This window comes from Diadema setosum, chromosome 14 (genome assembly GCF_964275005.1).
Source record: "Diadema setosum chromosome 14, eeDiaSeto1, whole genome shotgun sequence".
In the NCBI taxonomy this organism is placed as follows: domain Eukaryota; kingdom Metazoa; phylum Echinodermata; class Echinoidea; order Diadematoida; family Diadematidae; genus Diadema; species Diadema setosum.
In genome coordinates this window covers 24,738,239-24,749,863 of record NC_092698.1, presented here as the reverse complement: position 1 = coordinate 24,749,863, position 11,625 = coordinate 24,738,239, and the positions used below count along the sequence as shown (strand labels likewise).

The 11,625-nt window shown below is 38.3% G+C and overlaps 1 protein-coding gene across 1 annotated transcript; it reads left to right on the top strand.

Moving 5' to 3' along the window:
- Nucleotides 1-61: 61 nt before the first annotated feature.
- LOC140237777 (large ribosomal subunit protein mL45-like) lies at nt 62-7,443 on the top strand. Its single transcript, XM_072317713.1, has 7 exons — nt 62-175; nt 1,128-1,398; nt 2,800-2,864; nt 3,489-3,640; nt 4,477-4,525; nt 5,123-5,272; nt 6,392-7,443. The coding sequence occupies exons 1-7, from the start codon at nt 128-130 to the stop codon at nt 6,683-6,685; spliced, it is 1,029 nt and encodes a 342-aa protein (XP_072173814.1). The 5' UTR covers nt 62-127; the 3' UTR covers nt 6,686-7,443.
- Nucleotides 7,444-11,625: the final 4,182 nt, after the last annotated feature.

The following is an 11,625-nucleotide window of genomic DNA, read 5'->3' as shown; positions in this document are numbered from 1 at the left end:
ACTCCTCACAGCTCACGTAACGTTAGTTAGTGCTATCCACACGCACGTGTTGTCAATCAGCGAAGCTTCAAGCTGTGAGTTGACTGCGTGGGGGGAGTTCACAACTCGAATTGCTTAAAAAAAAATCATGGCAAATGTTATTTTCAGGACAGCAAACCGCTGCTATAATTCTCCGGTGAGTAGTGCGCATACCATCTTGTACATTTGTAGTGTGAAAGCAGCGTGGACTTCTGTGGAGGCAGATTATTTCAAACGTCCCTGAACGTTCCCTTTTGCATGATAACACAATCTTCTATACGTGGGGCTGTGCATTATACCATTCTTCATATCTGCTGTAGTGTAGTTTCTAAAGGACGTTGGTAGCCTAGGCCTACATGTATTCATGTACTCCGATCTGCATCATCGCCTTGTCTAACTTGGCGCCAATGTTATTGCATAAAAAATACCCTTACCAAAGAGGTATCACATAATTCTGCGCCCTTAAAAATTACCAAGCCCCTTTTTACATTACAGGCAGTAATCATGATCATGGAGTGGTTTAAAAGAATTATAAACATTCTTTGCGAGAGGTTCTAATCGTAATGTCAATGGCAATAATAATGGTAAGGTTCAGTTTAGTAAATAGTAGGTAGGCCCTAGGTCTAACGTTAGTTGAAGAGAAGAAGTCCTGTGACCCTGTGTGGAATTTTGGGGAACCCTGTGGCTGTAACAACAGTTAGATTATTGTAAGTGCAATATAGATAGATAGACAGTTCCTGAGTTCTATAAATCTATATTACCGGGTAAAACTTATGTCTATTGAAAGCAATAATAAACATGGGTTTCTATAATTCTACTAATATCTCTAGCTAATTATATACACAGCCCTTTCACTGTACACAACTCACAAGTGCAAGTGTCGCTTCGCACAGCGTCTGGTTAGGCTATAATCTATTTGATCTCAGTAGTAGGTTGGACTGACTTTGTTACACGGCACTAGCTATAGGGTCACAGCATTTCTTTTGTCAATCATGAAAAATCTTTAACCCCACCTCATTTCATGAAAAGGGGAGGGGGAGGGAAGATGTACAGTGTACGATTTTTTTTTTCTTCAAGACTTCTAACCTTGGCTTTTTCTTGTCCCAAAGGTAAGCTACTGTCGGCTCCTCCTCACAACAAAGCAGGTAGCAGCCACTGCACAGGCAGTCACGAGCCACCAGCCTGTGAGAACCAGGACCACCCAGAAAATTCATAAGGCTAGCAAGAAGGGCCGCCTCACCCTCAAGGACCAGGAGCGGCTCCGCAAGGCAGAAGAATACAAGAATGACCGACGGAAGTACATCCTTGACACGCTCCGGAAGGCAGGCATCAGACCGGGCCAGCAGTACCAGGAGAGACCCATAACCATCACCTGCACAGGTGAAACTTGAAGATCTGTTGAAATGAAAGCTTTTAGTCTCTTGACCCCAAGAGCAAAGTCGCTGTAAATAAATTCCCATTATGAGTAGTGTAATACGATCATTTAGTGAAGTTTGGATGGGTACTGGGCAAATTATGAAGTGAAGGCTGAATGCCAGTATATCACCTATAGTGGTGTAAAGTGGATCTTCACCAACCCTCTATCCTGCTCTGTCAAAACAATGTTTTGTGCTCCTTAATTTCAGCTCACAGAAAGCCCAGATATGCAGGGTTTTGTTAAGTTATGTCTAAGTATCAAGTGGGTGTTTTCTTCTTTTTTTTTCTCCCTTTGAGATTGTGAGAACATGATGACAAAAGATTTCTGTTGCTCTAGTATAAAATGAACATTTTCTCAATTTCTCAGTATGGCATCACAGGAATATTTTGATACTTTCATCTTACTCATCTATGGTATGGCTTTGCATCACATTTTTACTGCTGATTTGACACTTTAGACAATATGTGCCATAACTGCTCATTTTCTGTCTTGCAAACATGCGTATGTGACCCTGCATCACAAAATCACCAAAAAGTTGCTAGATAGGGACTTTTAGTTCAGGGCAGATTCTGTAAGAGTAGACTCTATGCAGTAGAATGATGTATTACTCATGAGAAATAGACTTTCCTAACCTATTTAAATAAGGGAAAGAAAGTATAAACTCTGGAAAAGTGTCTACTTAGAAAACGGGCTTTGAAGTTTAAGGTCTATTTAAGTGCTTGATCTCGCCAAGTGTGTGCTGCGAAATGAATGAGACAAAAAACGGGATGCACAACTCACAATGAAGGAATTATCAAATTACGCTAAAATTTTGCACATTCTGTTAGCACATTCTATTAATGACTACTTTCAACATTCAAAGCAGTAGCACCATCCTTCCAGTAATGAAGTTAATATCAGAGTGAAGCATAAGCCACGTACATGTAGCTAATCACACTATTCTACAAGAAAGAAAAAGTGTTCCAAGAAACTGCCCCCCCCCCAAAAAAAAAAAGAAAAATCAATTTCCCATTTGTTTATAATCCCAAATGGGTATTGTGTGGAGCAATTGGTCTTTCAGAAAATATGAAATGCTAGAGATTTACCAGGTTAACCTCTTCCACTTATTTCAAGTTTTCACATGAAATCAAGATGTGCCACTTCTTTTTGGTTTTGTAATGCGTGGTCACATGTAGTTTATAAACAAGTTGCTTTCAAAAATTATTAAAAACAAACACATTCAAAGGACATTTCACCAAAGGGTATCCCTCATTCTTTATGATAAGAGGTTTTTTTTTTTTTTTTTTTTGACTTTTACACAGCTATTGACATGTCTGAAAATTTGATAACGCTCGTATTTATTTTCATCCTGTGTCTGTATTTAGGAGATTTCTTCGAGCCGTATGTTCCCCCTGAGGGTGACGGAAAAGCTTCATCCCTTTCAACTGAGGTATGTTTTGTGTTACAGGGTTTATGCACATGGTGTATCAGACATTGCTTAAATATGTTGGTCAAAATCCAGTACATGGGGTTTGAAGAACACATGGGTGTTTCATTTCCTTCTCTACTGATGCAATTTTACTCTTGATTTACAGTGTGTGTTGTCATAAAGTAGTAGAATGGATTTATTGAGTTGCAGTTTTGCTCTTATTCAGTTAACTTATGGCTGTGCAATCGTTTTTGTTTTGTTTTTTGATTTGTTTTTTGCTTAAGAGTGGTCAAAGTATCGATGTAAGGGTGAATAAATCAAATTAGCTCAATACTACTCATATTTTATGGCATCCCAAAACAGTAGATCTCATGAACTTGCTAGAGTTTGAATTATTAGACAAAGTGGTAATTTTTGCCCAATGTAGTGTTTGAAACCAACTGCATAGTCATGGTATTTCTTTCATTTTCATACTGACAGTAAAAATTATGTTTAGTACAATAGTACCTGCTACACATTCTCATGTTGTAAATGATTTCAAATTTGGACTCCTTGCATATGATGCTATGTGTCAAATATCATTTAGAGGTAATGTTTTGATATAATGCTCTTCTTGTGCATTCATTTTGATCGTCCTGTACACAGGGTGCCAAGCAACGTCTTGAGAGAGTGAAGAATGTTGGCATTACACAGTTCAACCAGAGGAAGATTAGGCAGTTTGAACCGGAGTTCACCATGACAGATTTTGCATATCAAGCACAACAGATATATGTAGATGCACACAATGCACTCCAAGAGTAAGTCATTTGCATTTTTACTGATTTGGTCTGAAACATGTATGTACACTTTCCTGCTAGGTGAAAAAGCTAGCGTCTATTCTGCTTTCTGGCACTTGCAATTTTCACCACATTCTATCTGAAGCACATTTGTAAGTTCGATAGCATGTTCCTCGTTTTTCAGTTTCAGTTATTCTGTTTCAGTTTGTTCTATTTATTCACTTGTACAAACAAGGATATGTGATAGATCAGCAACAATTCAATTATAATGTGACAAATCAGTGATATTTAAACTTACTCATAACATGAGTAGACATACAGGCACATAAACAAAATGAGATATGTATGTTAAACACTAACATGTTTTGAGGTATAAGTGGAAGAGGCTGTCAGCAATACGCAGTGTGCATCACTGGGATGATGGCCTTGGAACAACGTGGTATTTATGAAATTCAGAAATCAAATTTGAACTGAAGGAACAACAACAACAACTTGAACTCCAAATGCATTTAGACATATGAGTATCCCAAGGGAATATTCCCGTAACTGTTTACGTCATAGATGAGTGCCATCTTTGTCTCGAAATTGTACATTTTTAAGCTGATGTAGTTGCAGCATAAGTGACTACAAAATCTAAGTAATATGCATGTAGCCAATATCACCTGCAAATGTGTGCAATACTATTTTGTTTCCTCATTTATATTTAGCATTACGACCTGTGGAAATTGCACACCATTTTGAACAGTCTTGTTTATGACTTATTGTCTTAACTTTGCTGATCCCCTTCACAAAATAAAACTGCCATTTCCATTGTAATGATACTGTTGCCTGACAATTTTCATCCTCTTCTTTTACAGTTTTGACAGACATCTACTACATTCACTAGTCACAGAGAAATGTTATCCAGTGAGTATGTGCCACTTGTTTTTTTTTTTTTTTTTTTGTGTGTGTGTGTGATGTGTGTGTGTGTGTGTGTGTGAAATGAATTCAACCTGATGTGTTTGGCATCATGAAAAACATCACCCTAAGAAGGAAATCTCCTATATGTCTCAGAACCTATTTTTATGAACAAAGATTAAATACTACCTACAGATAGACTGCATGGGACACTCGGATCTCTTTCTCTTCATCTCATTCTATGATGAAAATGATTCATTCAAGGTCACTCGAAGGCAGTGCTTTTTGCGGTTATATAATCTGCCACAGTTGATAATGTGGTTTGCACGTCAGGGATGTCATTCCAGTAGAGGTAAGCTTTGACATACAAGAAAGATCGAGATAACCTTTCAGGAATTATGAGATGGCATAACTTCTTCAAATACGCTACATGTTTCCATATCTCCTGCAATGTGATAAAATGCCAAAATGACCTGAAGTTATCACGCCTTTGTTAATAATCTGTTCAGAAGCCAGTTTCCTCTGAAATTTATCATTCCAATTCTGAGAAACCATTCTAGGAGCTGGAGAATGTTGTCATATTCTATCTGTCATTTGCAACTCCAGGAAATGATAGCCGGCTTCCGCTACAAGACCATCCGCTGGCAGCTCCTGGAGTCCGTGGAGAAGCCGAGAGTCGTCCACATCCGATGCACGGACATGATCAACAAGGGCAACATTTACGGTCAGGTGACCGTCAGGCTGCATACCAAACAGGTTAGCAACAGAACTCCTCCCACTATGTATTTTATAACTTCTTTGTGGGGGGTGGGGGGGGGGGGGGTAGGGAGGGGGAAGGGGGAATAGAATGACTATCATGTGACACCTTTCTTGAAACATACCATAACAACTAAAGCTCTCTTTTTTTAATCTCCTCCCTTATTTTCACTTCTTACTTTACATGACTCCTTTCTTGATGAAATTAAATGAAGGAAGGATTTTGCAAAGTGAGCATAGTAGTGTTGATATATTTCTTGTTTTCTTGGTCAAGAGGCAAGACACCTGTTGTTTAGCTTTGTGTCCATATTGGGTTCTCACCTGGATGCTTAATGCTGCCTTTTTTTGTGTGTGCATGTTGACCACTCAATTGCTTTTTCTCTTTCAAAGTGATACACTGTACGTATCATTCCTGAAATCAGAAGTCCTTTTGTAATTCAGAAGATTCTTCTTTTTTTTTTCCTTTTTCTCTCTCTGTCCTTCATGCTTATATTATGCTGTTGTCATTAGTTCAATTGTTGATATTTCAAAGGAGTTTGAAAATGTTTATATATTTTATTCAAGTGAAGAGTCAACCTTTTGTCAGATAGCAATATTTTTTGTGAGGCATATTGGTGATAAGTTTGATAAATTGCAAATGCAGCAGCAATGTCAAAAATGCCACCAGTATGAGGAGCGTCTGTACTAGGGTTTTGTTTATAGTCTGAATTTGAATAATGAATTTGAATTTATTTCCACAATCTTATAGAAAGCAAAACTATATGTAATAGACATACACGTTTAAAATCTACATGATTAAAACAAATTTGCATGATATCTCAGAGAATGACAGAGCCAATGTAGGCTTACAGCCCTTTCTAAAGTTGATCCCAAACAAGAACTTGAATCACAACATGCAGATATTATAGAAGAAAGATGGAAAAATCCAGGAAAGAAAATAGAGTAGAAGATAAAGTAAAAATTCTGAAAATAGAAGTTCTGCAAGTGACAGTCCACTGTAGTCTACAGGTGCCAATACAGTGCTTTGTCATTGGTAGGAGGCACTGATTTTCATACGAAGACAGCAAAATGTAGAAATTGATATGCAACTTTATCAACATTGTGTGCCAATGTTTACAGACCTTGGCAATCTACGATCGATTCGGTCGGCTCATGGTCGGCAGCGAAGACATCCCAAAGGACGTGCTGGAGTATGTGGTGTTTGAGAAGCACCTGCCCCATCGCTACGGGAGATGGAGGATGCACGGCAAGATTATACCAGAGTGGGCGGATCATCGGGAACCAGTCATCCGGACCATGGTGATACCAGAGGAGGAGGAGGAGGAGGAGGGACTGGTAGAGGAGGAGGATGCGGCAGTGAAGGAGGCAATGGAAGGAGACCGCAAGGTCGAATTGGAGCAAAAAGGGAACTGAGTTGTGCAGAGATGATTTGCCCTCCAATCTTTAAAAGAGCTTTGGAGGCTAACAGGAGCCATGCCAAATTGGAGAACCCGACCTAGGACAAGTAGAGGCACCTTGAGCAAGGGGTAATACTTGTACCCTCATTCAGCAAGGATGGAAGAGGATGTTAAGGGGAGCTTTGGAAGAATTTCAACATTGAACTTTATGTTGTGCCAGAGCCCTCCTACATGATGCTCATATTGAAGAATTGCAGGTTTCACCGATTGCAGCTACCATGGCAATAACTTGGTAGCAGTCAGAAGCCAATCACCTTTCAGGAGTATACTTGTTACTCTAAGAGCTGGGATTAGAACACAAATGATTTTCATTCTTCCTATCACATGTTTCATATGACACATTAGGGGATGGTACATCATTGCAGGGCTGCCAACTCTCAAGCAATTAGCATGAGACTCACGCAGTTCACGAAATTTTAACTGCCTCACTCTGATGAAAGAATGAGACTCACGCAGTTCACGAAATTTTAACTGCCTCACTCTGATGAAAGAATTCTCACGCTGAACCCCAATAACAAAAAGTAAAAAAAGAGAAGTGTTCCTCAAATCCCTGATAATCCAAACATTTGATATGCCCAAGCCCAAACTTTCAAGATTTTCTTTAATACAGGCACATACTCTCTCTCTCTCTAGATGCATTACATGTAGTTGAAATCTTTACTTAAGTATGCACCAGAGTGCACCATTTAAAATGTAAAATTATCATATATCCTTCCAGTGGAAAAGGGGGGGGGGGGAGACACTCCCCTTCTACACCATCCCCAACCCCCACCACTACTGTCACTTCAATCCCTCGGGTTTGGTTGCTCATTCCCTCACAGTGTCTTACTTTAAACTCTTACTCGAGGTTGGCAGCCCTGCCATTGCATGGCTTGGACCAAAAATGTGAGAAGGAAGATGGGAGTTAGTGTAGGAAAACCAGTGAATGAGGGAGCTAGACAGGGATGTGTGTTTTGGCACAAATTAATAGATTGTCTCAAAGATTTTTTTCTTTGGACAGGGGGAGTAGAGAGCTACCAAGTATCCCTGACTCTGCGAGAGGCTCGCTGAAAAGCCAGATATCTTTTCCTATCCAGGTAAGAGAATACGGTCAAACCTGTCTGTAGTGGCCATACATGGGAGATGAAAAAAAAAATGACTGTTATAGACAGGTACATGTAGCAACTATAGACAGGTGGCCGCTATTAGATAGGCTTGACTGTACAGTGCACTCTCGTTATAACAAACACAATTATAACAAGATTCCGGTTACATAGAGGTCAAAAGTCAGGCTGCATCTTTATCCATTTTATTTTTATTTTTTTATTGTTTATTTGTTCGGTTATAACAAGGAGGTTTAAGAGATGGAGTTCCAACTGGCTGTAATTATTCAAACAGTTGTCACTTTTCTATTGATGTACAAAAGAATTCCACAGGTGCATCTGTGCCTTTGGTGGCGAGGTTTGATGCCGCCGTCTTGCTGAACAATCTGAAGATTCATTTTTAATGTTAACTTAATGTTGGCTATATTTTGCTTGTTTATCTATTAAATGAAACGAAATCTCACGTAATGATAAAGCTCATTAAACAAAGGTCAATCCCTTCAGGAAATATGTGCAAAAGTGTAAATCAGAGCTGTATCATGTGAAAGTGTTTAAAACTGTACCCTCCCGGAAAGCCAGTTTTATCACTTTTCCACTTAATTCCTCCAAATAAAACTGATATGGAATAATCTTCGAGTATAATTCTATATCAATAGATATATCAGATTAGTGGCCGGGCACGGCCAGTCGAGTAATTTTCATTTTCATTTCATCATTTTTTGCGCAATTTCTATTCGCGCATCCCCGTGTCTTTACCATTATATACCACCTATCTTTTATAGGTAGGGATGGCGAAAAGTAATTACCATCACAAAGACATATTTTCTTTAGAAAGTGGCTGATGATTATGCAATGAGACATGAGTCAATTGTCTTCCTATCTGCGCGGCAGATCCAGTTTGCCACATGCTTCAAATACTTTCGAGTGGCGGCATCGAACGTGACTTCAAAGGAAATACGACAGTTGTGACTCCATTCTCTTGAACCTCCTGGGTTATAACGAAAGAAAACTGCCAGTCCCAAGGACTTCATTATAACAGGAGTCCACTGTATAAGAATCTCCCTGATTCGGGATTTATATTTGCCTATGGATCTGCGTGTAACACAGAAGGAGCTTTCTGATTCCTCTGTGCTATACTGTAAAACAAGATGCATATACAGTATTCGCAGCATGCGAGTTTTGTGAATCGGAGCCAACAGACTTTTTTGCGGCATGGAATTTTTGTGAATTTCCACTGGCATTCATAGCATATAGTGTAGAGAAGAACTTTTGTGTGCAATGTAGTTTCACGAATCTTCGCACTCCTAAATTTCGCGAAATTAAATTCACACAAACATTCCTCATTTTACAGTATCCCTGACTTTGGTGAGGTTATGTTGACATCCTTAAATGTAGGTGTGCTTGCACAGGTATGCTGTATTTCGTTCACATCACGGACTTGGGCTTGGAGAATGAGAATTATATAAAGCTGGCAGAGCAGTGTGCAAATCCATAAATTATAGTGTTGAAATGTGTGGAATGCAGAACATTATTTGATACCAGGAGATCATTAAATTGGTCAGACCCGGACACATTGTTAGTAGAGTTACTTACTGTGGAGGGAATGCTTATTCTTCATTAATAATGATGTGTTCATTCCTTTTTTTTGGGGGGGGGGGGGGAGGGGGATTCTTCTGTGATATTTGGAGTTTTTTCACATTTGAGGGCACCATTTTTTTTCTGCTTCACGAGTTTAAGGTCTATGGTATTTTGTTCCTCTAAATCTTTAAACACCAGCCCCCCTCCCCCCCCCCCAAAAAAAAAGAAAAACTACTGCTTCACAACCAGATAAGTGTGAAGAAGGGTTGATACAGTGGCTGCAGATGGCTTTTTGTCTGTACCACAAGTAATGATTAAATACCAAGAAAACTTGTACCATGTATGCAGTGTGACTTTTGTGTATCGCATTGTTTTATTTATGGCAAGCAATTATGCAAATCGGTGATAAAATTTGCCTTTGACATCGGGGAGATGAAGGTTGTGTTTGGGATGACCTCAAATGACTAAATTACAAAATAAAGACAATGGATATTTGCATGATAAATGGTATTGGCTGTTGTGTCTCGCTTTTGTCGCTGTGTTAACAGTAGTTTTGACTACTGCAAGGTTTCAAAACTCAAGCTCCAAGTTTCAGTGGATAGTATATAGCACCATCTATAACCAATGAGATGAAAACGTCTTGCATGTCTCATTGTTGATGTCACTGTCGCATGAATTACAGTCACCCTCGCCTAAATTAAATCCACAGTGACCAGAGAAAATCCTTCAACTTATGTGGATTTTGACTTACAAGTGATGCAATAGAATAATGTGTTTAAATCTACGTGAATTTTTCTTCAACTTTTTTTTTTCCCCCACCAAATTTTTCAAGGTGTGCTAGGTCGACTCAGACATGATGTTACTACTGCTTCAAATACAATTTAAAATTTTGTTCAAATACTTTATTACATGCAAAGTAATAAAAAACAAACAACAAAACAACAAAAACGATTGCAAGGTGTCGCAGATGTAATTTTATGATATATGTTCATTATATGTGTATTATATATATATATATATATATATATATATATATATGTATATATAAATATACGTATATATATATATATATATATAAATATACGTATCGTATATATATATATATATATATATATATATATATATATATATATACGTATATATATATATATATATATATATATATATATATATATATATATATATATATATGTGTGTGTGTGTGTGTGTGTTTGTGTGTGTATGTGAAGTCAATCTTATATACGTGTATGATTAACTTATCACATATTCATATTGCATCATGGCACCACCTGAAATTGTTCAGATTTGATATGTGTCAAACTTTCTGCTCGGTGTGTACGATCTCAGCAGAAAGTGAGGTTTCATGATTTTCCCGAAAACAATCGTACGTGCTCGCGCCACTAATCACTCGGGAGCGGAAAAAGGAGGTAATACGGTAATGTCACGCTTGGCGACTTTCCGCGAAATTTACGCAGATTGTACGCAGGTAACCTGGTCACGAGTGCTTCTTACCCTTCATTTGCTGAAGTAGCGCTGTTTATGCCGATACCTTATAATTAAAGAAACAAAAATGAAACAACCCTGTGAAATACGTAAACACGTAGCTGGAAAACTCATTAGGATTTACGGCTTTGTTTTCCACACATGGGCATGTACTAAGCACTATGGGAATACATTATTTTTCCCCTTTTTTCAGATTCCAATCAAATCTGACTACATCGGCAAAAATCATATCGAAACCGCTGAAGTGTTTATCATCAAATTGCATTTTTATGTTTTGGGCGGGCAGTTGTTTTTTTTTTTTTTTGTCTCTCAGTTAGAGCGAGTGACTGCCATTAATAATCATGTTGTGGCGAACTGAGTAAATTAAGCTGCCTCAGTAGTTTTTCGATTCGTGTCGCTTCATTTCGTCCCGGTTTTTCGTCAGCGCTTCCGCGTGCTAATCTGAGCAACCCATAATACAATTGTAGTTGATCTGCTGCCCGAAAAGTAGCAATTTTCTCATTCCTGTCTGTTTCAATTTTAAAGACACGCTTTGCTTGTCAATTACAATGTACATTGTATATTAATTTTAGCAAGTCCTGATTATAACTCCTTCCCATCAATGTAATCACCCTGTAATCCATGTACACGAGTACTAGTATCAAGTGAATGCATAATATTATGCTGAGGATTTCCATTATACTTGTCACTGTGTGTGTGTGTGTGTGTGTGTGTGTTTATGTGTGTTTGTATC